Source organism: Thermoascus crustaceus, assembly GCF_041956765.1.
Source record: "Thermoascus crustaceus strain CBS 181.67 unplaced genomic scaffold VTN00scaffold_2, whole genome shotgun sequence".
NCBI lineage: Eukaryota > Fungi > Ascomycota > Eurotiomycetes > Eurotiales > Thermoascaceae > Thermoascus > Thermoascus crustaceus.
In genome coordinates this window covers 4,215,535-4,243,110 of record NW_027192528.1, presented here as the reverse complement: position 1 = coordinate 4,243,110, position 27,576 = coordinate 4,215,535, and the positions used below count along the sequence as shown (strand labels likewise).

At 51.7% G+C, this 27,576-nt stretch overlaps 7 protein-coding genes across 7 annotated transcripts; 4 read left to right on the top strand and 3 right to left on the bottom strand.

The window, feature by feature from the left end:
* Window positions 1–208: 208 nt before the first annotated feature.
* Window positions 209–4,988, bottom strand: VTN00DRAFT_5017 (uncharacterized protein; the record flags this gene model as incomplete). Its single annotated transcript, XM_069431504.1, has 5 exons — window positions 209–843; window positions 903–1,553; window positions 1,608–4,541; window positions 4,598–4,886; window positions 4,947–4,988. 5 exons carry the CDS (start codon window positions 4,986–4,988, stop codon window positions 209–211), a joined length of 4,551 nt encoding a protein of 1,516 aa, XP_069290532.1.
* A 312-nt stretch (window positions 4,989–5,300) lies between these two features.
* On the top strand, window positions 5,301–7,748 carry VTN00DRAFT_5016 (uncharacterized protein; the record flags this gene model as incomplete). The annotated part of the gene is made up of 2 exons (XM_069431503.1): window positions 5,301–5,751; window positions 5,815–7,748. The coding sequence occupies 2 exons, from the start codon at window positions 5,301–5,303 to the stop codon at window positions 7,746–7,748; spliced, it is 2,385 nt and encodes a 794-aa protein (XP_069290531.1).
* Window positions 7,749–9,540: 1,792 nt separating this feature from the next.
* VTN00DRAFT_5015 (uncharacterized protein) lies at window positions 9,541–10,311 on the top strand (the record flags this gene model as incomplete). The annotated part of the gene is made up of 1 exon (XM_069431502.1): window positions 9,541–10,311. The coding sequence occupies one exon, from the start codon at window positions 9,541–9,543 to the stop codon at window positions 10,309–10,311; it is 771 nt and encodes a 256-aa protein (XP_069290530.1).
* A 1,733-nt stretch (window positions 10,312–12,044) lies between these two features.
* VTN00DRAFT_5014 (uncharacterized protein) lies at window positions 12,045–15,190 on the bottom strand (the record flags this gene model as incomplete). Its single annotated transcript, XM_069431501.1, has 5 exons — window positions 12,045–12,632; window positions 12,693–14,651; window positions 14,778–14,876; window positions 14,948–15,010; window positions 15,071–15,190. 5 exons carry the CDS (start codon window positions 15,188–15,190, stop codon window positions 12,045–12,047), a joined length of 2,829 nt encoding a protein of 942 aa, XP_069290529.1.
* A 454-nt stretch (window positions 15,191–15,644) lies between these two features.
* On the top strand, window positions 15,645–17,073 carry VTN00DRAFT_5013 (uncharacterized protein; the record flags this gene model as incomplete). The annotated part of the gene is made up of 4 exons (XM_069431500.1): window positions 15,645–15,733; window positions 15,801–15,866; window positions 15,952–16,241; window positions 16,664–17,073. 4 exons carry the CDS (start codon window positions 15,645–15,647, stop codon window positions 17,071–17,073), a joined length of 855 nt encoding a protein of 284 aa, XP_069290528.1.
* Window positions 17,074–18,540: 1,467 nt separating this feature from the next.
* VTN00DRAFT_5012 (uncharacterized protein) lies at window positions 18,541–23,696 on the top strand (the record flags this gene model as incomplete). The annotated part of the gene is made up of 3 exons (XM_069431499.1): window positions 18,541–21,670; window positions 21,726–21,843; window positions 21,893–23,696. 3 exons carry the CDS (start codon window positions 18,541–18,543, stop codon window positions 23,694–23,696), a joined length of 5,052 nt encoding a protein of 1,683 aa, XP_069290527.1.
* A 984-nt stretch (window positions 23,697–24,680) lies between these two features.
* Window positions 24,681–26,660, bottom strand: VTN00DRAFT_5011 (uncharacterized protein; the record flags this gene model as incomplete). The annotated part of the gene is made up of 1 exon (XM_069431498.1): window positions 24,681–26,660. One exon carries the CDS (start codon window positions 26,658–26,660, stop codon window positions 24,681–24,683), a length of 1,980 nt encoding a protein of 659 aa, XP_069290526.1.
* Window positions 26,661–27,576: the final 916 nt, after the last annotated feature.

Below are 27,576 nucleotides of genomic sequence, written 5' to 3'. Positions count from 1 at the left end.
TGCAAGTATGTAGTATGCAGTGACTCTAACCTTGAGTACAAAGAAATTGATGCAAACAAGTGGTATACCCAATTCCAAACGATCCGACGCAGTGCAAAATGGTGTATCCAAAACAAAAAGACCCGAGAATAGTACATCCTATAAACAGAACCTTGAACTCCGTATGCCCGCCGCTCACTCTCATAATGATATGCTAAGTCTTGCGAAATCATAGAACATAGCTCAACATTTCCTGCGCCCTCACCGCCGTGGCAATGTGCCACGGCAGCGTATTTCGTTGTACATTGATGGTCCCTTTCGCCCTCGCAAGTGTTGCCAGATCGCGATACATGCCCAGAACCTCCCTGAGGAGTGTTTCATATGTCGACAATGGCCGCTGCGTGTATATGAGATTCACGCTCATTGCGAACACACCATCGCTGTCGCTGATACCCTTTCGTCGAAGGAGATATCCGCTGGCCAGAGCTGGACGGAAGTCTGTGATGTGAGGAGAATTGCTGAGACGGTGAGAAAGTATAATCCCCCAAGACTCATCGCAGACATCAATGAGAATAGATTCCGACTCCAGATCGGCAGAAGATACTTCTGTCGGAGTCGGGACATTCGCAGCTGCAATGCTACCGCTGGTGGGTGTGGTTGCGTTACCGGACTGGTCCGGTGAAGGGGCGCTAGTGTGAGGCGTCGTAACCGGTGTGTTAGATGCTTGCGGGTTGAAAACGCTCATCTGTATTTGCGAAGGGGGAAGCTCAAGGTATAGGTCCGGAGTGGTGTTGACGCTGAATATGGTCAGCTCCACCGGTATGGATTTCGTCTGATTGTGTCGTTCGACAAGGGCCGTCCACGCTAAAAAGCCATTAGCAAGCTGGCCTAATAGACATCATTGAAAAGGGCATCAATCTTACCATCGACCTCCTCCTGATCTATGGGTTCTGTTTTTACGAGGAGAACTCTCCAGCGAGCCTGAGTCTTGTCCATGATTTCCCTGGTTGTCTCCCATACCTCATATCTCACGTCTGAAATGATTCTAGAGACAGTCGAGCCCCTGGAGCGGAGGCAGTAAGACAAGGCCAGTTGAAAAGAACCCGTATTATCAGACCAGGCGGCGGTGACCCAGCGCTGATCTGCGCTTCTTGAGAACGCGAGATGGAGACACTTCCCTTCCTGCAACGGCGAGAGCCTCTCCGAAGAGAGCCTGAAATTGATGACTTTCGGAACAGGCTCTGCGAGGAGTACCGGGGGAGCGCAACCCATGACGCTGGAAGCTGGATCTCTTGGAGGACATCGATTGTAAACCTCCAGTGCCAGATTTAGATACTCCGCTTGCGTAGGGACAACGATCGTTTCTGGCGATGAGACAAAGTCCATAGGGATTATCTGCAAGACGAGCTCATTGAGTTGCCGGGCGTGCTGTCGATCTACGTCACCGACGTATTTCTGAAATATCTGCAAGAATGCCGAGCAAATATCCGCAAGTGCAGCGCCATGAGTGAACGGATTTATGATGTAGATGACAACGTTATCCTTGCCTGGAGGGCTCTTCGAGAGAAGGGTTCCTGATAAAAGTTAGAAAAGCCAATGGATATTTCAGGAACAGAAGACGACCATACCTAATTCCTCACACAGTGCTCTTAGAGATTGCATCGTAGAGGGATAGCTGGATTCGCCAGAAAGGTTGACTTTCCATGACCCTAGTCCTCGTTCCAACTTGTCTCCCCGGACATGTTTCCCTAAATTACAACTAGAATAGAGCAAGCTCAAGCGCTCCAAGAACGCATCGGCCCCTTCTGCTGCATTGTGAGGATGGATGCAATAGGCTAAGATGTTCTTCTCCCCGTTGGCAGGTTCCAGTCCAAAGGTCTCCCAGAACGGAATTGCAGGAGGAAGGAGTTCCAGGTAGTCCTTGCCACGACGGATGCGCAAATGGGGCGGTGGCAGTTTCGTAATAGAGCCCTTTAGGTCTTTTCGTTGAGCCGCTTGACGAGGCGGTAATCCCTCGTTTGTAGGCAGTGCGATCGTGTTATCTTGCACGGTAACATAGCCTTTTAGATCAAGCCTCACGATTTCTCCCATGACACTGGTGTCCTCGAGAAAGGTCCGGAGCGAAAACGTATCATTTTCCAGATCAGGTAAACCCACATGCCCATCAAGTTTATGGTTTAGTGATGACTGGGTAAGCTGATCCACCATGAGCTGCGCAAGTTGGATCTCGTCTTCCTTCCGTGTAAGGACGGGAGAGATCTGACTCTGTCTGACTGAGAAATATCCTATCAAGGACCAATCGGAGAAGACAGACAGGAAGTTTCCTAAAAAGGCTGAATTGTCCTCTCGAGAAGCGGCAGCATCCGGGTCACCGGAAATTGAGAGTTGCTCTAGGGACGAAGCTGTTGATTCTTCCGCCTCTGAGATCGGACGTTTTCTCTTCAGATTTGTGGTTGTCGTTGGAGACGTGGCCCTTTCAAAGACTATTTCGCTACTATCATCGCTCATCTCATCACTAGAAACAGACGCAGAATGCACATCGGCCGGTATGCTGCTCAGTGGAGTACCATGGTCAGTACTTGCGGCGTTAGCCTGTCCACGGGGGACCGATCTAATCTTCCTTTCATATAGTGGGAAGCCAACGGTGGGGATATCCCCAGTAGCATTGACAGGTGCAGAGGTTCCTTTTGCAGGAGTCCTCCAAAACATTCCGTCAGCGCCATACTTCTGATCCCAGGAACGGAGATTCTGCTGAAAGGGCACGGGATCATAACGGCTCTGCTTCCGACTCCGCTTTTCTGAACCACCGCTGTCCAAGAGTGTTCTGCCTGCTTCTTGCGTGCCTTCATCAGGGCGTGACTCGGAGAAGAGTATCCTTTTAATTTCCATAGGACTGAGAGGAGGACTTGGTTCCTGCCCCTGGTCTTCTAGGGATGGATGGTCCGAAGGTCCTTCCATCTCATTTCGATTGATCTCAGATCCTGCCATATGAAGACTAGGCTTCGATTCTCTATCATCATTGACAAGTTTTTCAATGTTTTCGCCACGTCCGCCAGTATCCTTGTCTGCAGATGGAGCATTTTCAGCCAAACCAAGTTCGGTTGACTTTATTGGCTCAACTTCAGCTACTTGAATGTCCTTCTGCTGCGAGTCTTGGACGTCTTCCATCGCCTTGTCACCTCCCAACGCCCCGAAATTAGGCTCATCAAAGAAGCTAAAGTCTGCATCACTGATGCCTTTAGACCCGAAATCCTTTTCGTTCATTTCACCGAAGAGATCATCATCGTCATCGTTCGTGTCATAAAAACCCGATCCAACCGCAAGCCCCCTGGATGGACCAAAGCCAGTCATCACCACAGATTCAGGACGATCTTTAGATGATACTTGCTCACTAGGTTTCACAGAGCCTTCATTTTGAGCTTTGGAAGGCCCGAGATCCGAACCTTCGCTAAACATATCCTTGCTTGATCCCTGTGCAACCGCACCGTCTGGCGGTGTCGGGTACACAAGGCTTGCCGCTTGAAGATCGGGAAACTGAGGTATTCGGGCTAGGCTTTCAATACCTTCCAGGACATCCGTTTTGGAGGGTGACATTTCCTGGACCTTGGGCTGCTGCGCCTTAGGTACGTCGGTGTCTTTGGAGAGCGCCTCGTTCCTAGAACTGGCTGCAAGAAACCACTGTTCAGCAAACTCCAAAGGGTCAAGGTCGTCTGTAATAGAGCTTCCCAGCCCATGATACAACGTAGGGGATGTCGCCTGAGTTCTTCTAAAGCAATATTTGGCTGGCCACAATATACGCTTTAGTGGATATGGAGGCTGAGTACTGTCACCTTGTCTCCAGCTCTCCGCGGCGAGTCTGGCGTAGAATGGCTCGGTCACTTCGACTTCAACCCATGCTTCATCTTCAATTGAATCAACCGAAAGCCCGACATTTCCAAGCCACTCTAGCACACTGACCTTCCATTGTCTACGCTTGATTTCAAGCATACGCTGGGAGGTCTCGCTTTCCATGGCCTGGGAATTTGGTAAGCTTGGCGAAGGAGCAGTCGATTGTGCTATATCGGTTGTAACCAGTCTGCCAACCGTGCCATTGGGAGATAGCCATAGGTCAGTATCAGGCTGAGCATCAGCAATTTCAGCACGCCCAGCTGGTGCCCAAAGGCGCGTTATTCCGTGCTGGGATATTGTGTGCAAGGAAACGATCAGTTTCCCGGGAGAAGTCAATTCAACCCGGATTGTGGTTAGGGAAGGGACTGAGGTTGGGTTATCATTAAGGATTGTTGGGCTATCATAGCCGTTTGTATCAACGGCGGTAAAGAGAGTGCGCGTTCCAAGGGGTATTGCGTTATGACGACGAATCAACTGAAGACATATCGCACCTGCGACGGCGGAAATAAAAGATGCATATACGGCTGCTGAGTTGCCCTGGCCATCACCTGGCCTGGCTGGGGTTGCTGCATTTGAAGCCTTCTGGGATCCCGATGACCCTGCAGCATGAGTCTGAGGATCCGGCGAGAGAGTCTTGATCAATTCAACCGCAGTTGTGCTTCCTGAGGCCGACACTGTGGTTTCAAGATCGTCAGCGCATGGAATCATGTTATCGAAGGAAAAGACAAACCTTTCAAGGATGCGGACCCAACAAGGAGCCTATTCGACTCGCTGCTGCCCCCATTCGGACAGAGAGGGCTCAAGCTCTCGAAGTCCGGGGTGGCCGAGAAGACCCACAGACCAAAGCGCCTGGGATAACATGATACTAGGCAATCAAGATTCCTCAATCTGAGCTCAAGGTCCTTGAGTCGACTGAGGTGCTTGAGGATTGCATAACCGTTGGCCAGACCCTCAGGAGAGAGGGTGGCGCCGGCTGACTCTTCCGTGTATATCCTCCAATAGATGTTGGAGAACCCATCCTTTCCCAATCGTTAAACGAGATGTTCAAAGGTTATTAATACGCGAATATATGCACTTACAATGATACGTATGTTCGTGGTAGCCCCTCCTGGAAAGTCCATGATCAGAGGGTTGCTTCAAAACGAAGCTCCGGGCTGCTCCTAAGTCAGAGATGGGAACGAGGGGCATCCATTCCAGAAGCGGATTCATTTCCAGGAGAGCCAAAAGAACAAAAAAGAAGAATGTGTGCTGGAAACAAAGCGCAGAAGATGGTAACCTCAGCAAAACAGAGGCAAGCAAATACAGCTTCCAGATGCCATCGCCATACGGCGCAAGGCTAGGTGAGAACAAAAAAAGCGATATTGAGAGACAGGGCCTCGACAGTTAGTGAAAATGGAACGACTGTGGGCGAGCAAGATATCGGGCGATGGAAAATGCCCGATCTCAACAAATATCAGCGCGAACCGAGCCAGGCGCTGCAGGTGCTCGACGGCGTCGCAAGCAGATCCGTGGCCGCAGGCGCTCGACGCTCGAGGTTCTGGGGCGCTCGGGCCAGATGGACTCCGCGGAGGCGCGTCACGTGGGGAAATCTTGGCGCTGATCGTCGGCTTCTCGATCCTCGAAACTTTTTTTGCGGCTCCGTTTGGCAGACTCAGCTGGTTGCAAAGATGAAGCTGACCAACCAGTCTGGCGTTCCCGTCTACACGATCTCGGGGTCGTCCACCGCGCGACCCCTGCCAGAATGGCTGGCAAGACGGCGAAAGCGCAGTCTCAAGAATGACCCGGAGTACGCGAATCGGGTCGAACTGCTCCAGGACTTCGAGTTCGAGGAGGCAAGCCAGTGCATTCGAGTCAGTGAGGATGGACAGTGGGTGATGAGTACAGGTATGCCTCCAGTCTTTTTTTGATCACACCGTCTTTCACAGCGCTGATCGCAGTGTCTTGTAGGCACCTATAAGCCGCAGATCCATACCCACTATCTCCCACACCTGTCGCTTTCATGGGCTCGTCATACCGTGTCGCTGAACACTACTTTCCTCCTCCTGTCTTCCGATTACTCAAAATCCTTGCATCTGCAGTCCGATCGGTCTCTGGAGTTTCATACCCCTCAAGGATGCCATTACACAATGAGGCTACCGAGATATGGCCGCGATCTGGTTTACGACAGGCAGTCCGCGGAGGCATTAGTGCCGGCAGTTGGAGTCAACCAAGATGGAATGGGAGAGGTCTTTCGCCTGAACTTGGAGCTGGGTCGATACATGCGGAGCTATGAGGTAGATGTCGGTGGTGACGACTATACGTCAGCCGGAGGAGGCGCATTGCAGGGTGGCATCAATACGGGCGCCGTTAACACAGGTGCGATTGCCGAGGAGAGTCACAATCTGCTCGCCTTTGGTACCTCGATAGGGACTGTGGAGCTCTGGGATTCCAGGGCACGAGGCAGAGCTGGAGTACTGTTGCCGCCAACGCAGTCTGACCCAGGAGATGCCAGATCAGAAATTACAGCTTTGGAGTTCCATAGGTCTGGATTGACACTGGCAACTGGATCATCCAATGGCCTCATTCATCTCTATGATCTCCGGTCTCCGGTGCCTCTCTTGAAGAAGGACCAGGGATACGGTTATCCTATTCACACTCTGAAGTTCCTGTTGCCGTCATCTTATACCCGAGAGCAGACGATGGAGCCCAAGATTCTCTCGTCAGATAAGAGAATTATCAAGATCTGGGATCCGCGAGATGGCAGTCCTTGGACTTCCGTCGAGCCTGCTGTTGATATCAACAGCGTCGCGTGGTGCAGAGATAGCGGAATGATCTTAACTGCTAACGAAGGCAGACAGCAGCATGCATTTTTCATACCTCAGCTTGGGCCGGCTCCTAAATGGTGTTCGTTCTTGGACAACATTGTCGAAGAGATGGCGGAGGATCCGAACGACCCACAGGCATTCTCGACTGGCCAGGCGGGCTCTGTCTACGATAACTACAAGTTCTTGACAGTTCCTCAGCTGCGGACTTTGAACCTGGACCACTTGATTGGAAGGACCAACCTTCTGCGACCCTACATGCACGGATACTTTGTGGCCCAACGGCTGTATGAAGAAGCACGACTTATCACCAACCCATACATCTGGGAAGAAGAACGGGCGAAGAGGGTCAGAGAGAAGATCGAAAAGGAGCGTGAAAGCCGCATCCGTGGCAAGAAGAAGGTTACTGCCAAGGTCAACAAGAAATTGGCAGAGAAGCTTCTTGAGCAGGAGGAGAAGAAGGAGCGTAAGAAGGCCCAGCGCGTTCTGGAACGAGGCGGTGACGAGGACATGGTCGATGCTCCTGCTCCAGAGTCTGCTGGCAAGCCAGGCTTGCTTGGCGATAGCCGTTTCGCGAAACTCTTTGAGGATGAGGAGTTTGCTGTGGATGAGAATTCGAGAGAATACAAGTTGCTTAACCCTAGCAATGCTCCGGATACTTCTGAGCGGAAGGAACGGGGCTTGACCGCAGTTGAGCAAGATGAAATCGACTCCGTCCCCGGCTCTAGCAGCGACGAGGATTCTGAGAGCAAGAGTGGGGAAGAATGGTCCGCGAAACGCAAGCCTTCCGGCAACAAATCCTCTGGAGCAAACAAACCGAGTAGTCGACCTGCGCCACAGATGCAGGTATCTTCTTCAACAAAGGCCAACCAAGCCCGCGATCGATCTTTCGAATCCCGCGTTCAGAACATGCGCGTGAAGGAGAGACCGGCTCGCACAGCTACTGCAGTTGGCGAAAAGGAAGTGACGTTCGCCCCCCAGCCAAAGTCGAAGCCGAAGCCTGCAGCCGCAGAAGTGGACAAGGACTACCGAACCAAGGAACGTCGAAGCGCTTCTGGCAACACTTTCCGACGGATGTAATATGGTCCAGGGTATTAGTTGCACGTCAGATTTTGGACGCATCAGCGCGTTGCGCTCCAGTAGAGCCAATGTGCGCGAGTCGAGTCTTGAATCTATGCGTTGTCTTGCTCGATAACACTTGCATGCAGCCAGCATACATGCTCCCCGTTTTTGGGCATTCCTTCGTGTTCAGATCTACAGCGACATCTAGTATTTCTAGCTGTCTGCTCTTTAATGCACGGGGTTCTTTGCCCATCAATAATCCCCGGTCCATTCATGCGCACAGTTTCAGGCGAGGCAGAAATCAGATGTCATGACAGCGAAGTCCTGCTGACTGGCTACACTGAGGCATTAACCACACGGAAGTCCCCTGACACAGTTATAGGCAAACTCCAGGAGGGGAGGGGAGGTCCTGTCATTTACGATCACCCGGGGAAGACAGTTGTGGAGACACGAGAAAGGTACATTTCCGTGAAAAGTTGGATGAAAATAACCGGCTTGTGGTTTGCAGAAAAAGATATCCTTGAGCATTTGGCGTCCTAAAAGGAACTGTTCGGAGTAATGAATGCATAGTGTTCTCATCTTTTTGCTAGAGGGACATGTACAGTGCAGTACTACTGTATGTAATGACATCAAAAGCGATTCGGATTTTAATGTACATGAACAAAAAAGTGTGCTTTCGGAAAACGTGAAGAGGTCTTTCTGCCATTTTAATAACTATCCCCTGTGCTAATAATCTATCCTCTTCCCCCGGAGATCCTTTCAAGACGCAAGCGGCTTGTTGGTGACATGCTTGCTAATAATCATTCAAATAAGATGATTAACGAGTCTCGATCGGGAATTGATGTATTAAAGTTCTCATGAGTCATGTCCATCCATACCCTGGAGGGTCTTCGATGTTCAAAAGAAAGCACCAGTGTGAAGTGACCGCTTGCTGCTCCATCGGGCCGAACCCTAGACCTCCGCTGCCGATCTCAGATGAAATTACACATCGTGGTCAAAACGCCTCAGGCGACTGTTTCCGGGGTTCACAGCTCGGTCTGCCCCCGGACTTTTAAATACACCATTTTCGTCAAGTCATGCCGAGTTGTTTTTTCTGCTCCAGCTTGCACAAAAGATATGGGTGATATTTCATGCATATGCAGACCATATTCGAACATCTAGTAGCGTATTTTGGTTTTCATTTAACATAATGCGAATGTATACTGAGTATAAGCTTATACAAGGTATGTCAAATAACTTAATAAATTTAGCAATGCTTAATCTCAATAACTTTGCTTAATTTTATTTTCTATCCATCTAAGCATATGCTTAGCATCAATAAAGCATATTCTCTTATATTGAGTAATCAATACTACTTAGGCGAAATCTCAGCTTTACCTCTATTCAAGTCAAAGTGAAGTCCAGATCAGGCCGAGCTAGGACCTGATATTTCCAGCCAGCGAATCCAGAACATGCAGTTTGCCGAAATGCGCCTTATCGATTGGTGCTAAAAGACTAAATTTTGGTTTCTCATGGGTGGAGTCTTGAGGTGGACAAATGGAGACATCTTATCAGTTCAACATATGTGGGACCATGAGGGGCATAGAGGGCAGCTGGTGGCTACTAAGTCCCAAAGATGCTCCGATTTATTAATACTGATGACACTTACTGGTGATTGTTTCAGAGAGCTCGGTACAATAATTAATAATTTTCATCTGACCTGAAGCAGCAACACGAGTGTCGATACAATCAACCATATTAATAGGAATTGATTCCCTCAACAGCCCGTCTCATCAGAACGCAGTACCAGTACCTCCAAGACATTGCCAAAATGACATCTCCTCTATCTCTAGCTGGAAAAGTAGCCATCGTCACCGGCTCCTCGCGCGGTATCGGCTCCGCAATCGCCCTGGAGCTTGCCAACCGCGGCGCCAAAGTGACTATCACCTACAGCTCCCCCAAGAGCGACGAGGAAGCAACCTCCCTCGTGAACAAGATCTGCGCTCTCAACAACGGTTCCGACGCGATCACTGTCCGGACGGACCTCTCTCAGCCCTCAGCGCCGGCCGAGATCGTCTCCGCGACCCTCGCCGCCTTCGGCCCGCATATCGATATCTTGGTGAACAACGCCGGCACACAGGTGACGAAACCCATCACGGAGATCACGGCCGATGACTATGCATACGTGTTTGATTTAAACGTGCGCGCGCCGTTCCTGTTGATTGGGGCCGTGGTCCCGCATCTTCGTGCCCCCGGGCGCATCATCAACATCAGCTCCGTCGCCGCGCGCGCCGGGTTCAAAAATCTCAGCATGTACTGTTCGTCCAAGGCGGCGCTAGAGGGAATGACGAGGTCGCTGGCAGATGAGCTGGGCGATAAGGGCCATACCGTCAACGCGGTGGACCCGGGCCCCGTGCAGACGGTGCTCTTGGAGGGTATCTCTGAGGAGATTGTTGAGAGACAGAGGGTGGCAACAGTGGTGGAGAGGCGGCTTGGGAGGCTCGATGATATCGCGCAGATTGTATGCTTTTTGGCAGAGGAGCGGAGCCGGTGGGTGTCTGGACAGTGTATATCTGCCTCCGGCGGGTATATGATGTATTGAGAGTTCTTTCTTCGTTGCACCTTTATGGAGTTTTGTCTTATTGAGCAAAAAGCTGTCGATAAACAGACGATAGACGATGGAAATGTATAGTAGACTACTTACCATTTACTATTTGAGGCGCTCATATTAGTAGGCAATTGCTGCCAATACCCGAGTCGAGAAAACCAAAATTGTGGCCTTTCACTTCAGCTGCAGTCAAATCGTGCCTTCCATATTGTACTGTACATCTAGATTTTAGTGTAAAAGAATTTATACTATAATTTATATCTATTCGAAATACTAACTTATTGGTATGTTTGCACGTCTGGTTGCTTTGTAATGCTCAGATGCATTAGAACAGTTGATGCGCAGGTGACTGACAATGCCTACCTAAGTGTCAACCAGAAGTCTACCAGTACTGATTGCAAATAGATGTCATGGCCTATTCTTTGTAGTGAAGCGGTTTTCGGTCCACACCAAGGTAGGAAGGAGAAGGGAGAGGAAGAGGGGAACCAACATCCCCCCTAAAAAGCGGCCTTTCAGCTAACATCGACTCTCTGGACTGGGAGTCTTTGGGTTCTCCATCCTCCAGCTCTGTAACGGAAAGATTTAGCGGTGAGCTTACCTATTTAGGACAGCGAGCATCCCGAGGTCCAAGGGCTATATCTATGTAGATAGCAGTACAAAGGCCCCAGAAAAAATCGAGGTATCGGAAACAACGCATTTCGGTGTGATTTCTTAGGCACATAAGTTATTATTGCTGGAGAATTTGTATTCTGATTAGGTTAAGTAAAGTAGGAGCCGTTCGACCAGCGTAGCAAAATGCAAACAGGGACTATCACCTAGACGCATATAATAGCTGACTACAAGCAGATTCACAACGTAGAAAAGTAAGATTCGATAATATATGTATGGTATAATTGACATTTCCCTTCCAAGTACCCAGCAAAATATAACCCTATTCACCCTTCCCGTTCATCGGATTTTAGAAAACCTCAGGAAGCTCCACATTCACGTAATGCATCAAAAATGCTCAGCAAAAAGGCAGAAGCATCATAAAAATAAAAAGCGTAGCAAGGATAGAGATCAAGACACAGTGCACCTGACAGGCCACTTAGAAGAAGGTGAAGATGAAAGAAGAAAAAGACATAGGCTGCAGTCAACAGCCTCGAATCGATAACCCAAATGCAATGATGATGGGTAATCCTGTCCGATAACTGATCAGTTTCAACCACCACAAGGCAAAACCATGAGATGACATTCTCTATCTCCCAATTCCCTTGGTTCCCTTACTTTTATCGCTTTGCTATCCAGTCTATAAAAGCGACGTATGGAGATGGCCGTAGAAAAAATAATGTGGAAAAAGGAGGAGAAAAAAAAATAATAAACGGAGATCAATGGGAAGTGAATATAAAATGTGTGCGAGTTGGAGAGCAAAGGATCGGGAGATGTTAGAAGACTGTCCAATTGTCTTCTGTCCGGGGAGAAGCACATCTTTCAAGGAAGGTGTGCAGAGATGAGACAGGTAGAAACGTATCAGTAGAGAGTACAAGAACTGTGCGATGACGCAGTGTCATGAGCTATATGGTGAGTTTCGGAAGATGAATCAGAAAGTCGACAAGAACTTCACCCTCTTCCATTTGACTTGAATAGCCAAGCCTATTCCAAGTCTTACACGATGTTCTTCATGAGTACGAGCCACCCACAATATGCACTTTCTTTCTTTCAGAAGTCACATATCTGGGAGTATTTTGTTACTGCCAAGGATGGAAGCTGGTCAATCCGGCGGCTCGCCTCCCGCTACCGCGCCTTGACCCCCCTGAGCTTCCAACAGACTCACCACCGCCCAAGCTGCCACGCCTTCCCTCTTCCAAGCTTCGCCTGGAAGCCCCAAAATCGCTCATGGCAAATAGCAATGGTTCATCTTCTTCGAAGGCAGTCGCGTGTGGAGCATATGAACGGCTAGAGCTTGACCGTTGCCCACCGCCTCTTGTATAATTGCCACTATTACTGCCACTTCCACTACCGTCACGGTCACGATCACGTTCAGAAAGATGAGAAGGAATGGCGTTCCCGCGTGCTGAACTGCTGGATGTCGAACTCTGTGACTGGGGGCCACCAGAAGATCCTCGGCCCCGAGAATGTGCGAAACGTGGCTGGTAGGGGTGATTAGATGACGAAGAAACGGTTGTGGGCCCAGAAGTTAGTCCATCTCTGTTGGAACTAAGATCGCGATAGGCATCGGAAATCGGGCAAGAGGGAGCGGCTGCATCTTCATTTACAGACAGAGGCTGCGCATCCGGGTCCTGTTGATCCGTACTTTGGCCGGCGTTCTCGAATTCCTGTTGACGAAGAAGCGCACTTAGACTCAATTGAGACCTTTCTTCGGCTCCGAGGCTTACACTCCGCAACCCAAAAGGGAATATATCATCATCATCTACGGCAGGCGTACGTCGACCCTGTGCGGCGGAACTAGAACGGCAGTATGTCGGAGGAAATGGTCGTGGAGACGTCGGTATATCAATAGCATTTGCTGGAGGCCGTTCCATCGGTGTTCCATCGCTCGTATTCACTTCCTCAACGGGCGAGTCCTGTCCCGGCTGCGGGGGTCTCTCAATGTCGCTGTAATCGACAATGCTGTTGGAACTGAGGCGCGACGGGATTGCAGGAGTATGAGGCGTGTGGGGCGAAATGGGCTTTCCGGGTGAAGAGGATGTTGAAATCGAGGTTCCTGCAACCATAGGCGGAACATTTGACAACTGCCTGCTCGAAGATGTTGACGAACGTTGCATGAGCAGTGAGGATGACATTGAATCGGACAAAGCAGCGTTGGAATCTCTCATGCGCTGAAAACGAGTCAAAGCAGCGGAGGTTCTGCGCGTGGTGGCATCCACGGCTGTAGGATTCGCTGGAGTGAGGAGATCTTTTCTCAAGTCGAGCATCTTCAGAAAGTCCGATATATTCTCATCGTCCGCATGAATAGAGTCTGCACTTGTGCCAGTTGCATCTGCGAGGATCCCAGAACCAGGCTGAGCACCAGAAGACGTTGCACTGGCTTTGCCGCTGGAGTTATTGTCCTCCTCCGTTCTGTTAGTGCCTCCAGATGACAGTCTGCCACGACGATGACTGAAGGAGCTGCTGTATCTCGAAATGGGAGCAGGCTTGGGAGATGCCGAATTAGATGAGGCTATCGCATGCTCAGGCGGAACCGTCGTCTGTTTACGGGGAAAAGAAGTTGGCGGCGTGTTCTTGGAATCTGAGGTAGCCCCTAAAGTTGGGGTACGACCGGCCCCTAGTGGAGGATCGACAAGGGAAGGAGACGCAGACAGAGGCGGAGCTTTGAACGGCTGAAAGGAAATAGACGGGCGCCTAGTCACACCGGAGCTGCTCTCACCTGCGAGCACTGCGGCACGTCCTGTCGGTCCAATTTTGGCAGCCGGCAGGAGTTTCTGAGTAGGCGGAGAGGAAGGGGACGGGGACGTGGTTCCCAATTCCCTGGCGGCCCGGAGAGTCGATATTGGGCTTGCGCTCGTGGTTGGGCCAACCTGATGGAAAGTCGACATGCTCCCGTAGGCTCGAGTGCGGTCTGGCTGCTCCGCGACCACTTTTCTCCCCAAAGGGACCGATCCAACTTCATGGGGACCGGCTTTGTTCAAATCTTCCGAAGGGAGAGAAGGGCGGAAGAATTCGTCATCGGCACCCATGAATCGCGAGCTCAACAATGCCTCCGAATCGTCCACTCTGAAGTCACAGCTTGTTCGATACGTAACTTGGACCGAGAACGGGCCAGCAGGCGACTCAGTCACGCCAAACGTATACGTCTCCGCCACCTTACCGTTTCCCTCATGAAGAGGAATCGTCAAGTTATCATGTCTCGAATCCGCCTGAGCAGGAACTCCTTCCAAGATCCGATACTTTATTCTCAAAGCGGGGCTTGTTCGCATCTTTCCATTACGCTTCGCAAGTCTCCAAGCAGGCAGAAATTTGGAATAGGTAAATAATGACCGGAACAGGACGATGCTTTTCTTGTATACAGTTGGTAATATGGAACCAAGATCAGCAGGCGGTTTGCCTGACGGTTCGCCAAGCTCGACCTTCCATCGCTCGAGGATGACTTCGTTCTGACTGGCATTCTGAGGTCTTCCGGAACTATCATCTCGAGCTGCAGCAAGAGCCTCCAGAACATCCCAACGTTTGCCATTCTCATCGATGATAACGAGGCTCTGGTTGTTCGTGAGCTCATTTGCATCCAGGAACGTCTCGATAATCATTGGAGGCGGTCGGTTGTCGGTGGCGTCGCAGAATCTCCATGTCCGTACTTGCTCTCGAAGAACATCTGTCTCATCCATATCGACATTGAACTGGATCACATATGATTCACGTTAGCTTACCATCGCTTCAAACTGAACAGTGGTAGCTACAGTGCCCCGACTAGGAGATGCATCAGGAGTTGCGGCCGTAAGTGCACAGGAAAGGGTAACACGTACCCAGCGGTTAACCCTTGGAGTGTCAGAGCCCTTATTATAGACCTGAGGGAGGTCAACCCGAGAATGCAGGATAATTAAAGCAGCCTTAGTGTGGTAGTTCTGCAGCACATAGTCAGCTTCCACTCTCATTGGACCCAAGGGAAGTACAGGAGAAGGATGAGAAACTATACCGATATTATCTGATTCAGCTTCGCAATAGCCTCCTTCGCAGGCGCTTCTCCGTTCCTCTGTGCCTGCTCGAAAGACTCAGCCCCAGCCTCAACTCCAGGCCCTCGCAAGTTATTTGATCCAACCTCGGGACTCTGTGGGCTTGACCCCAGACCCTGATCTCGTGAGTTTTCAGTCCTAGTCAGATTCGCCCTCGAGGGCGACACTGTCGCCGGCGGCGACCGCGACCGCGGGTGCTGATGCATTATACGCTGGCTGGAATACGTTCTGCAGGAAGGGTTCCTGGTTCAGGTTACAAAAAAAGCCTAAGAAGACCCTCGATGGAGTACCAAAAGTGATAGCTGGTCGCGGATCTGGCGGGTGTTTGTGTCGTTATCAGGCAGGAGGGAGAGAAGCACTGAACTGGCGACAATGGGCCATGCTAACAGAGGTGACGAGAACGATAGCTGCGATAGGAGTTGGACGGATGAGATTTCAGAGAGATATCTGTAGTGCTAGGTAGCAGATATGGACAGCACGACGGTCGGCATCAAGTGCATTGCTTCGCGCTCAGGCAGCAGTTGAGGGAAGCTCGTGGGACATCTGGAGCGTGAGATCTAGACAAGCTTTAGGAGCTTCTCCGCATCAACGGCTGCGGTCTCAGTCGTCGGGAGAACGGTACGTCCTCACGGCGTGAGTAACGGGACAGCTCAGAAATCCATGTCCGTGTGTAAAGAGCCGCACTTCGAAATCGAGATATTACTCCCTGCGCTGTTGGGCACCGAGGGGGACCTGCAAACGAAGAAAGCGTGAGGACTTGGCCGGGCGACGGGACAGCACCTGTGACGCACACCGGTGACTCGACGACTGGAGCAGATGGGCGGTCAAGTGGAGGCGGAGGAGGGAGCCACCACGAATGATGACACGCCAACGGGATGGATCGTGAGAGGAACAATGAGATGGAAGAGGATAAAAATATATAACGAGGAGCAGCTGCAGGAGATGCTCTGCGAGAAGAAGGGAGCAGCTGGCGCCGGGGAGGCCTTGAGATAACAGACAAGGCGGTAAGGGCGTATCGATACGGCGCGGGCGGCGTCTGGGGGCAAGACACACGGACGGGGGCAGCAGCCTGTCACGGACCATACCGTACCAGATACGCAGGTGATCAGACGCAGATCCCTGCAGACGGTCGTCGCGGAAGGCCGGCCGGCGCCAATGGGGTCCGCGTGGCCGAGGCCGAACCGGCCATGGCGCCGAGCCACCCGCGACCGTCGACTGACCTGTCAGGTACTGCGGCGTCCCGTCAGGTTCGGTACGGTACGGTACACCTGCACAGCCCAGCAGGGAGCTTAGGTCTCGACGCCCTCGAACAAGCTCCACGAGCTTCGATGCCCGTAGGCGTAGACAACAACCGCACGGGTCTACGAACGGCCTGAGCAGGCTGATCTGATGTTTCGGGATTCCGTGCTTCTCTGACAAGGTGCCCACCGACCGTTGATGATTTGATCGCTCTTACTGCGTTTGATGAGGCACGGAGGATGTAGTGGCCCGGATGGCAAGGTTCCCAGATCTGCTCCGTTTGGAGTAGCGCCTACGCATGTAAAGTCATAGCTCTAGCTTCTGGGAGCAGGATATAGGCAGATGCGCGAGCTCTCCGGAGTGGTCGCCTCGCCCAACTGCTTCTATCCGTCTCACTGGTCAATTTATGTGCCTTCTGCCACGCCAAAGACGCATTCCAGGCTGCACGGCCTGCACCTGCAGCAACTACTCCGTAGGTACCCATAATAGTCTATCGCTACTGAAAGAGAACCATCCTGATGGCACCATCCTGGGACACGCTTGTCCCGCCGCTGGTGACCGCTCGCCTGGCAAGGCCGACGACCAGCTGCAGGGAGACATCTGCGGAGACTTGGAGGCTGCTGTCTGGCGCCAGATAGTTATGCAGTACTCTGCTGCAGCCGATTGCTGTATGCGTTCTACGTCTCTACGACGAATCGCGGGAGGCCGTCCGCTTGTCGTGTGCTCTGCAGACAGAATCTGGGGTCGACGGACCGACTCCAATTTCCCTTCTTTCCTGCGATTAGATGGCAGTAGGCACACTGCGTACGCGGTCGGCACGGCCGTCCCGGGATCTCAAGCTACCGCGTAGGGATTAACATCTTCGTTCTCGAGTGCATACCGCTGGCTGACGATCTTTGTTCCCGTGGCTCCCGGTTCCTATGTGCGTCAACAGCTTTACCAGCATGCTCTGGGATCATTAAGTACCTCATTGGGTTTACAGGATCATTGAATGATGTGAAAATGATGCGCCCCGAGCCTCCCGGCCGTCAAGTTAACCTTTATTACGAAGCCCTCGCACGATCACCGTTTGCACAATCGCTAGCATGCAAGGGGATGGAACCGAAGTCGGAAGGGTTCGAGGGCTACCACGCCCATTGTTGCTTCATGGTTCCCTCCTATCTTCTCCGACAAGCGATGATTCATTCGGTCATCGGGGCTAAGGACGGATGGCCCGTGATGACGGTGTGATAAGGTGTGGCCATCATGCGCTCAGCCCCTTCATGACGAGCCGACGTGAGGTGGTGAATTCAGATGATCAAATCTTTTGCCGGTCGCCCGCACATGATTTCGTTATCCTCTCGCTTTAGACTCAGATTCGTGGAATGAATGTCTTGCGTTGAACAGTCCAGGTCCCTGCAGAGCATCGATACATACGTAGCTCTTTATGGCTGTGCTCAATGCCAAGGAAATGTCTCAAGTCAGCCTTACACTGTGGAGGCACTCAAGATGATAAACAACTGGGTAGTGAATGCGTATGATGACGAAGGCATATCAGGTCAATCGATAAGCTCCTTTCTCTCAGGATCAGATTGAGGGGGAACTTGGGGACGCTACCGGATTGAGTGGGAAGCCAACAGGCGTCGTGCGGAGGTTGCGTTCCTGCACCCCTGTCGGCCGTTCGATCTCCAGTCGATTTCGCACGGGGCACATCGCATGGGAGGAGAGAGCATGTACCTAGGTTAAGACAGAGAGAAAGTCCCGGATACTTTCCAGTCGTGCTGGATCCGGAGAGCGTCGCTGGGATGAAGCGTAGAGGAGAACCTCTCATATCGCCGTATGGAGGGGTGTGCAGCTCCTAATTGGCCACGCGCATCGGGACTTCCATCGCCCTCATCCACGGCTCAACGCGCGCACTCACCATCCCAACTCCCCCAGCTGCTTCGATATTATATAGCTAATACGGACCTCATCGTCTCTTCTCCTCTTTTCCTGTGACAGTGCTAGTGCCGCGCTCCTGGCAAACCGCCCTGTATCCATCTCACCGACCCCGCTCATCGAACTCCGACGTCGAAGATACAGTCTCTGCCACCCGTACGCCGACGCCTTCCCTTACTCCGTTCCAATCTTGCTTTCTGCGATCCTTCCAGCTTCGTGTGTCGGTCGGTCGAAAACCTTGCGTGCGTGTTCGCGTTAGCGGTTTCGTCCTATCTCCCAGTCCTCCCAGAACCCTCTTCCTGCCCAGAGCGCCTTTAAATACGCCGTGATCCTCCGCGATTACAGCGAGGTCCAGGCTCCGGGCTGAGAGAGGTTCTGCGATAAACAAATCCAGTGGCACATGAGTAGCAAGCTCTTGCAGTACTTTCTCCAGGATGACGTCGAAAGCTTCCAGCGGTTTCTGGCAAATGCCAGCTATGCTTCTGGTGGCCAGCGGGCTGCAGCAGGAAATACTACACCTAAGGTCGGAAGTCCCGGGGCCCCGCTAGGGTCATCTCCAAACCCTTCAAAGAATAAGAAGACTACTGGTACCTCACCAGGGATGTCCTTCCCGGATCGAGGCGGTGTCCAGAGACCCAGCACGACGCTGTCCCGAGCCCAGGTGAATGCGCGGGATCAATATGGCAGAACGCTCCTTCACCTGGTGGCCTCATCACCGAAGGCTTCCGCGATAGAATTTGCAACCGCGTTGCTGGAGATACCTTTCATCGATATCTATGCACAGGATTCGGAAAGTGGATGGACTGCTCTGCATCGTGCGCTGTACTCCGGGAATGCAGCCATTGCCCAAGCCCTGATGGCGCGGGACATGCGCGATGCAACTAACTTCAGTACTCCTGGAGGTGTCCATCACCCGTCTGGTGGTTTGATCAAGATTAAAGATCGGGAAGGATACAGTCCCTTCGACGTCTACGGTGCGACGATCATGTCCCGGGACATTAAACAAGTCGTACCGCGGGATGTCGACCTGGCCGTGCATGGCACTGCAGTCACAGAGCCTGGGGATGGTGATGCATCATCCAGCTCTCATTCTGCCTATGGAGATGACAACGATGAAGATAAAAATGCTGCCAGGGCTATCTTGAAGCCCCGCACGAATTTGCAGGCCGACGAGGTCTTTACATTTGGCAGCAACAAGAACCTAACCCTTGGTCTTGGCGATGAGGATGACCGTCAATTCCCGGAGCGGATTGCTGTGGAACGTCCTGAGCATCTCTTACGGAGGTTCTATCGTGAATACGAAGAGCGTCGGTCAAATCATGATGGGCGAGACATGTCTACTAGCCAGCATAACATCAGCCGTCCATCGGACCTGCCGATACTAATCAGGAGCAAGCCAATTAGTTTCCAGGACATTGTAATGTCCAAACTTCACACAGCTATACTAACAAACGATCCAGAGTCGAACCTCTTCATGTCCGGTTTCGGGCCAGGTGGACGTCTAGGCACTGGAGATGAATCAACAAGGTTTAGCTTTGTCTGCATTGAGACAGGTGCACTGGCTGGAAAGAAGATTGTTTCCGTCGCTCTTGGCCAGGATCATTCTCTTGCAATATCCGAAAATGGAGAGATATTCTCCTGGGGGAGCAACAAGTACGGCCAACTGGGCTACAATCTACCGCGGACAAATAACAAGAATGATGTTCCAATCCAGACAACCCCAAGGCAGATTTTCAATCCATTCAAAAGAGAAATAATACTTGGCGCAGCAGCGTCCGCAATACATTCTGTTGTCTTCAGCACGTCTGGCCTCTATACTTTCGGCAAGAACGAAGGCCAGCTTGGCCTTGTTGACTCAGATGCCCGTTCATTGGAGATCCAAGTTACTCCTCGACGAGTTGGAGTTTCCCTCTTCAATTCTCCCATCCAGATGGTTTCAGCTATCGATCGAGCCACGACCGTGCTTCTGGAGAGCCATGATGTGTGGGTTTTCACACAATATGGTTACTCGAAACTGTCATTCCCACTCGATGTCAGCTCCAGCTTTATAAGGAACAGTTTCTTAGCGACCAGATACGCTACCTCCGTCAACCGCATTGTAAAGGTGACTTCGGGTGGCGATACTATCTGCGCTATGTCGAGTTTTGGTGAGGTATACACAGTCCAGGTCAACCAGAAGGCGGACACGAGCTCAGCTTCGTCCTCCACCACGAATCCAGCCAAGATTCGTAATTCGTTGTCTCAGCCTGTTCGAGCATGGTCTGTTAGGAAGTCTCATATGGCTGTCAAAGATGTCGATGTTGGACAGGACGGGTCCATCATCATATGTACGAACTCCGGCTCAGCATGGAGGAAAGAGAAGCGCGCGAAAATCAAGGCTGGCGGATCTAAGGACTACAAATTCGTGCGCATACCAGGCCTTTCCAGGGTAGTCGGTGTGAGAAGCAACGCCTTTGGAGCATATGCAGTCGCTCAGCGCGACTGCGATGTGACGAAGGAGCAAATCCATGTTGATGAGTCGACTTTATGGAATGATTTCTCGCACCTACTACCATTTCAGGGATTAAATGCGGCGGGTGATGAAACTGGCTTGGACGAATCCGCCGAAGACTCTTTAGCTTCGTTCGGCCTCATCCCAAAAATCAAGAGAGCTGTGCTCTCGTCGCCCGATATAGAGTCGCAGATTCAGCCAGTCCTTCAGGCACATGAGCTATTTAGCAATCCGCGTGGGACTGTCTGGATAACGAGTACTGTCTCTGACGTACGGATCCCTGTCCACGAATTTGTCCTAACTGGACGGAGTCCGGTTTTGAGAAAGGCGTTCCCGCAATTTCGACAAGATTATTTCTTTTCGATCCCAGATGTCGCCACGATTGAATACGGAAAAGACGGACAGGTCGAAGTCCGATTCCAGGGTGTTGATTTCTTATCAATCTTGAACTTGGTCTTCTTCGTGTACACAGATAGCGTCTTGGATGTCTGGCGTGGAATAAAGAGTACTTCGGAGAACGCATTCCGCTACCGCCAGGTCCGGACAGAAGTAATGCGAATTGCGACGCATCTGAGGTTGCGCCACCTGGAACGAGCAGCTAGGATTATGATTGAGCCCACTAAGTGCTTGAATATCGATATGGACCATGCCATTAACGACCCTTCTTTCTTCGAGAGCGGCGATGTGACAATTCAGCTGAACGGCGGGACTGTGAAGGCACACAGCCAGATCATGTGCCAAAGGTGCCCCTTCTTCGAGGGCCTCTTCCATGGTCGTTCCGGCGGCAAATGGCTGTCTTCACGTCGTGATAATCTAGTGGAGGATACGATCAGCGTCGATCTCAAGGACATCGATCTGACTGTCTTCGATTTTGTTCTTCGCCACGTGTATGCAGATACAGAAGAAGAACTATTCGATGATGTTAGATCCGAAAACCTGGACGATTTCATCGATCTTGTTCTTGATGTCATGTCCGCAGCGAACGAGCTGATGATGGATAGACTGGCTCAGATCTGCCAGAAGATGCTTGGTCGGTTCGGTTAGTATTCGACCGGCGAGACAAATCGAAGTTGTAGCTAACCAAAGGTCTCTAGTCAATACACGTAATGTCTGTCACCTCCTAAACGCTGTTGCACCTTGTTCTGTGACAGAGTTTAAAGATGCTGCTTTGGAATATATTTGTCTTAATCTCGAGGTCATGCTGGAAAATAGGTAAGTGCATTTTAGCTGTTGAAAACGCATCTACTAACGCACCATGCAGATTTCTGGATGACCTCGACGAAGACTTGCTTGGCGAACTTGATGAAGTTTGTCAAGAAAACCAGCTCGCATGCTACCCGGTCTCTCGTGCACGCAACTCTGAAGATTTTGCCTTCGAGAAGTATCCAGAGCTTGTGTCCCTTGTGGAGCATGACAGGCAGCGAAGGATCGACTCCATGAAGCTCAGGTCTCGTCTGCAGCAAGATGAAGCGCAGGAGGAAAAGTTCCGAGCTGGGAATGCCGATAAGATACCAGCTTCGCCATTATCTCGAAAGGCTAAACCAAGTCCAACGAAAGAAATCAACCCGACAGCGGACTGTCCTGCACTAAAGTCCAAGCAATCTACTGGTGAATTGATGTTCCAGATGGATGACGAGGGCGCTCTATCGCCGGATCCTTCACAGAAAGGAAAGGGGACCGTTAGGGCAGTCAGTTTTGGAAGTCGAAGTGGCGATCGACAATTTCTTGAGCCTCCATCGCCAACTGTCCAGACGACGTTCGTGCAAGGAGACTCTCTTGGTGAACGGGGTGATCTGGATGAACGGATGGGTTCTACCTCAGATACCATCCTCGCCGAATCTCCGTCTGAAATGAGAGCTAAAACTGTACAAGAGACTAAGCCCAGCTCTCCCCTCCCCGAAAAAGTGGGTTCCAAAGCTCCCTGGAGTTCAACTGTCATATCCAGCTCGAAAAAGGACTTGAAGGAGATTATGGCTGAGGCTTCGCAATCCCGCGTCTCGAACTTGACTCTGGGTATGTCTGCTCGTCGCGAGGCAAGCACTGGTGGCAGCTTTGCCCCGAAGCTGTCACAGAAGGAGCGAAAGAAGCTTCAGCAACAACAGATGCAGGAGAAGCTTGCCGCTCAACAGAACGCAAAGGCAAAGCCGCAGTCGCCATGGCAAATACCCACTCCCCAAAAGCTCCTGGCCAAACCGGAGCCTTCAGCAAGCAATGACAGTCAGCAAGTCCAAAGCCCTGACCCAATGAAGGCAACCCAGAGACCTGCAATGACCCTTCGGCAAACCGTTGCAGGCGCACCACCCGCGCAAAATAAGCCAGGGCCGACTCCTTCGCAGACACAAAGCCTCAGCGTCTCAGCGCCTCTGATGACGCCACCTAGACCGGCCAGACCAGTGCAGACCACACCAGGACCCGTCCCCTCGCCTAACTTCTCCACTCCGTCGCGGCCCCTAATCCAGTCCATCCGTCACAGTCCTCGACCGGAGCCCAGCCGGTCCAGCTTCAACTCCCCTTCATCTGGCCCGCTCCCCCTGGCCTCGATCCTTCTCGAACAGCAAACCGAGAAGGACGAACTCCGCGAAGCTGCAACAGCCAAACACAGTCTCCAGGATATCCAGCTGGAGCAGGAATTCCAGGAATGGTGGGACAAGGAGAGCAAACGGGTGATGGAGCTGGCTAAAGCCGAAGAAGCGGCGGCGGCCGCCGCCGCTGCAGCTGCTAAAGATGGCAAAGGGGGAGGCCGAAGTGGACGCAGTAAGGGTTCATCTTCTGGTCGTCGGAAGGGAGGAGGACGTGGGAAGGGTCCTGGTGGTCCTGCGCCTGCTGCGGATGGCTCCTCTGGTGAGGCTGCGCAGCAGCAAAAACAACAACCTGCCGGACAGAGTCCTGCTCCTGGCGGTAGCTCATCGGAAAAGAAGAAACACGTCCGCAATGCTAACCAGCCCAGAAACCACCATCACCACAAAGATGGTGGCGGCGGCAGCAGTACCAATGCCCATAATCGCGGCAGACGCGAAGGAGGCACGGCCCAGGGGAAGGGAAAGGAACGAGCCCAGCAAGCATGATTGTCGGTGGGCTGACTACTTCGTTGTCTAAATTAACTTTTATATTTACGTATGTATACCTTTCCGCTTCTCTGCTCTGCATTACTATAAATTATAGAGCTTCCTTTTGGTTGTCTTGGCTTTACTTTTACCAGTAGATGGGGATTTATCGGGTTCCGTTCCGGTTCCTGTGTTTTGATGAGGAATAGACGTCGGTCCTTGGTATAGATATACTCCCCTAGATGATACTGATGGAGATGATTATGCCGTTACTTCGAGAATTTTCTTTTAATTCAAGTAGTGATAATAACAGTAATAATTGCGATTGAAGAAATAGAGGATATTATACCTGTTCCATTTAGGAGCTCAAAATCCGGACGTTTTAGCTCTCTACTTCGATTTATGTTTCTAATTGCCTATGTAGGTCCTGAGCGTTCGCTTAGGTGCATACTAACCTACCTCATCATCGTTAGAAGACATATACACACAAACACCCTATCAGCAACTACAAATAGGAACCAAGAAATTACTATTAAAAATATCTATTAAGTCTCCCTATGTACTATGGATAGACTATGATTACCTGACTAGGTAGCTGACTAGGCTCACTTATATCGTGTGCATGCATACACGCAGCAACTTCACAGCTGAAACAAAAGAGGGAAAGGCGAAAGGAAGTACGAAGAAAAAGAACACCCACTCCATGACCAGCCAGCCCTATATTCCTATCCATCGCATTGCTTGCCTGCCCGAGTCTTGAATTGAAAAGACAACCCTCTAAAAAAGACCCGAACCCATTCAACGGATCGAACTCCAGAACGCCGTTCGTAATAACAATAAGCGAGTAGCTAAAAGGGAGACGCTAAGGCTATTAGAGAGATAATTTCTCCACTCACGCAGGGCCAGTAGTATAAGACAGACGTGTGGATAGTCGAATTAAACCCTAAGCGCTTGGTTGTTGTTGTATGAGACAATCTGCGAACTGGATACACGCACGAGAGCTAATCAGCCAGCAGTGGGCACTTCTCTACTCTCCCACATGCGACGAATCATCATTGCGGATTCATCCGGGAAGAAGCCTTCATTCACAGCGCCATGTGCAGCATCGTCCGAGGACGAAAGGACCGGATGAGTAGGATGCTGAGAGTGAGACTGGTGGTCGACACCCAGCCTGTCCACAGGCTCTACTGAGTCGCCGATGTTGACGATGTCATCTTGATCTTGGAAGTACACACGGGAAGCAGACATCTTGGGGCCTTTGCTTTTGCTGATGAGTTGGGTGAGCCCCGTCTCCGAGTCATTGTTGCCCCGAGACATGACGCGGCCGTGCTGCTTTCTCTCCGGCGTTGACTGCATATTCGTCAAAGCCGGCGCCGATTTTACCGCCTTTGTAAGGGACCGGTTCTCTGCGGTGCCAGTCGCTGGGCGCTCCAGTTCGTTCATGATACGACTCACTCGGCTAAAGCTGTCCTTGGTTGGACTCTGGAACCGTCTGACTACATTGAGTTCTGATGCGGTTTTCTCATATGCTTTGCGAATATGCTTGGCTTCGCTGTCATGGACAGCTCCACCAGCCCTTGCGCTCCCGTTCATCCCTCTTCCACCGTCGTAGGTTCGCGAACCAGGCCTTGAGTGAGCAGCGGCCATGAAGGCTGGATCCATGGCGGATGGAGCCATAGTAGAACCTGGTCCATGCGAATCAGGAGGCGATGTAGTAAGAGCCGCTGTCCGCTGGAGCCATAGTTTCTGCTGAGTGCGTGACGGCGGTTCGCCCCCCGGAGGTCTGGGTGGAGGCGAGGCTTTCGTCCTGTTCGGGACAGCATGGCCCGGGGAGGGCGGAGTTTGAGGATGATAGTGCGGAAGGAAAGACGACGGAGTATTGGGGTCAGAGTCAGTGCGCGACTGTCCGCTCTTGTCATTGATGATGAAGCGGGATACACCACCCTCCATAGACGACGATGTACCCTGTGTATTATTTCCAGGAGTATTGGCCGGATTAGCGGCAGATATTGGAGCGCGGCGTGTTGCATCATGGCTAGAAGTAATATTCGAGAGCGAGGTAGTCCGCGGCGCAGGATCGATTGTCGCCGGTTTTGCCATCGCCGATATCGAGGACATAGCAGGTGGAGCTTTGGATGAACGAGACTGATTGAGGAATCGCGATGCTATATCCTCATGTTCAACTGTCCGCATGCGCTGCTCGCGATCTTCAGAAGATTGCTCTTCTTTGTCCGGATGGTGGTCCTCCTGCGCAAGACTCGTGCTGCTCTGTTCAGGTAGACTGGAGGCCTGGGGAGCCTGAGGATAAGGACGCTTCACAAATGTCAAGGGATCAACCAAAACAGTGTTGTTTTCCACGCTGTCCTTCGGGACTACTGAATTCCGTCTTGTACTTTCCGGTGACTGTGTGCTGTCCTCCCATTCCCCCTCGTCGTCCGAATCACCCAGTTCGAATCCTACAACCTTCTTGGCCTGACCCTTCACTGCTTGCGGTCGATCCGTGACCAGCGCCTTCTTCCCAATAACCGCGGAAGCGTTTCGTCTGAGTGCCGGGCTCGAATAGTTTTTCTTCATAGACGGGTTTGTTTTGTGATCACCGAAAGTAGCTGTCGTACTATCCCAGCGGACGTGATGATGGCCACGCGGGCTCGCAGCTGGCGTTACCGGAGCTGACTTCTTCCTCTGATGGTGTCGCGTGCCAGCAGTGGTCGTTGCGCCCTCACCCAGGTTGTGTGCAAATGTCAGCTTCTGCAACTTGTTCAGATTCTTGCCAAATGACGGGTTGCGCCCGTGAGCTCGGTGCGCACCGCCTACCACATGGGGACGATGCAGCTTATGGACAGGTGCTTTCTGAGTGTGCGAGTGGGACAGCTCTGCCTGATTTGATGGCGAAGTCCGCGTGGAGATGGCCGCATGGGAGGACACAGATCGCCGGCCCAAACCAGGCCTCTTCACCGGGGAAGAAGTATTGTTCGACGTTGGCATGCCGAGCTGAAGAAGAGGTTAATACGCAAGAAGGTTTTGACGAGACGGAGGCCAGCAAAGCGAGCGACAAAGGCCGGCGGCGTCAACGAGCAGTAGGGTGCTGGAGCATCGAACCCGCCGTGGGGAAAAGCACTGGGTCGTACAGCAGAAATACGACGAGGGGGGGATCTTTGGGATGAACAATGAAAAGTAATTGGAGCAGGACGTGAGCGGGTGTGTGGATGCAGGAAAATCGGCGTCAGGACAACGCGGTGCGAGGCAATTGGTGGACAGGGAACCGACGGTTCAATCGTCAGCCCGCATCAGCATGCAAGATTGGGCGGGTGGAGAGGCGAACGAGGGGAGGAAATTTCGACGCCCAGGACTGAGGAGGCAGCAGAGGGAAAATGAGGTGGAAGAGATATGAGGAGGCTAGCGGTGAGAGGGAAGGGGAGAAAGGCGACGAGGCAAAGAGGCAAATGGGGAGAAAGATGAAGTCGTTGAAGTTCGAAGTATCTTCCTTTTCAGGGTTAGTCGATCGAGGCCCGCCCCGGCGGTCGGTAATTTACGGTTACAATACAGCGTACGGGCTGGTACCGGTCATACGCTCCGTTCTCCGCACGGGGAAAGCTCACGTCCACATGGCTGGGACAAGACAGAGCTCAATTCAACACGCTGCCGAACCATGTATCGGCTGTGTAGTCATTCCTTTGCTCTTTGCGCGCGATATATCTGCTTTGATAACCACTTTCAGCTGGTATCTTCGATTTCTACATAATTCTCATGATACATACATACGCACATACAACCTACGGACAAGAAGCCAAAGCCGACCTGCCTCAGAAGGCGTCGGACATCAAAACCAAGCGGAAAATCAATGATGCAACACAAGAGTCATCAGCCAAAAGGAGTGAATCCGTCTGGTATCATAATGCTA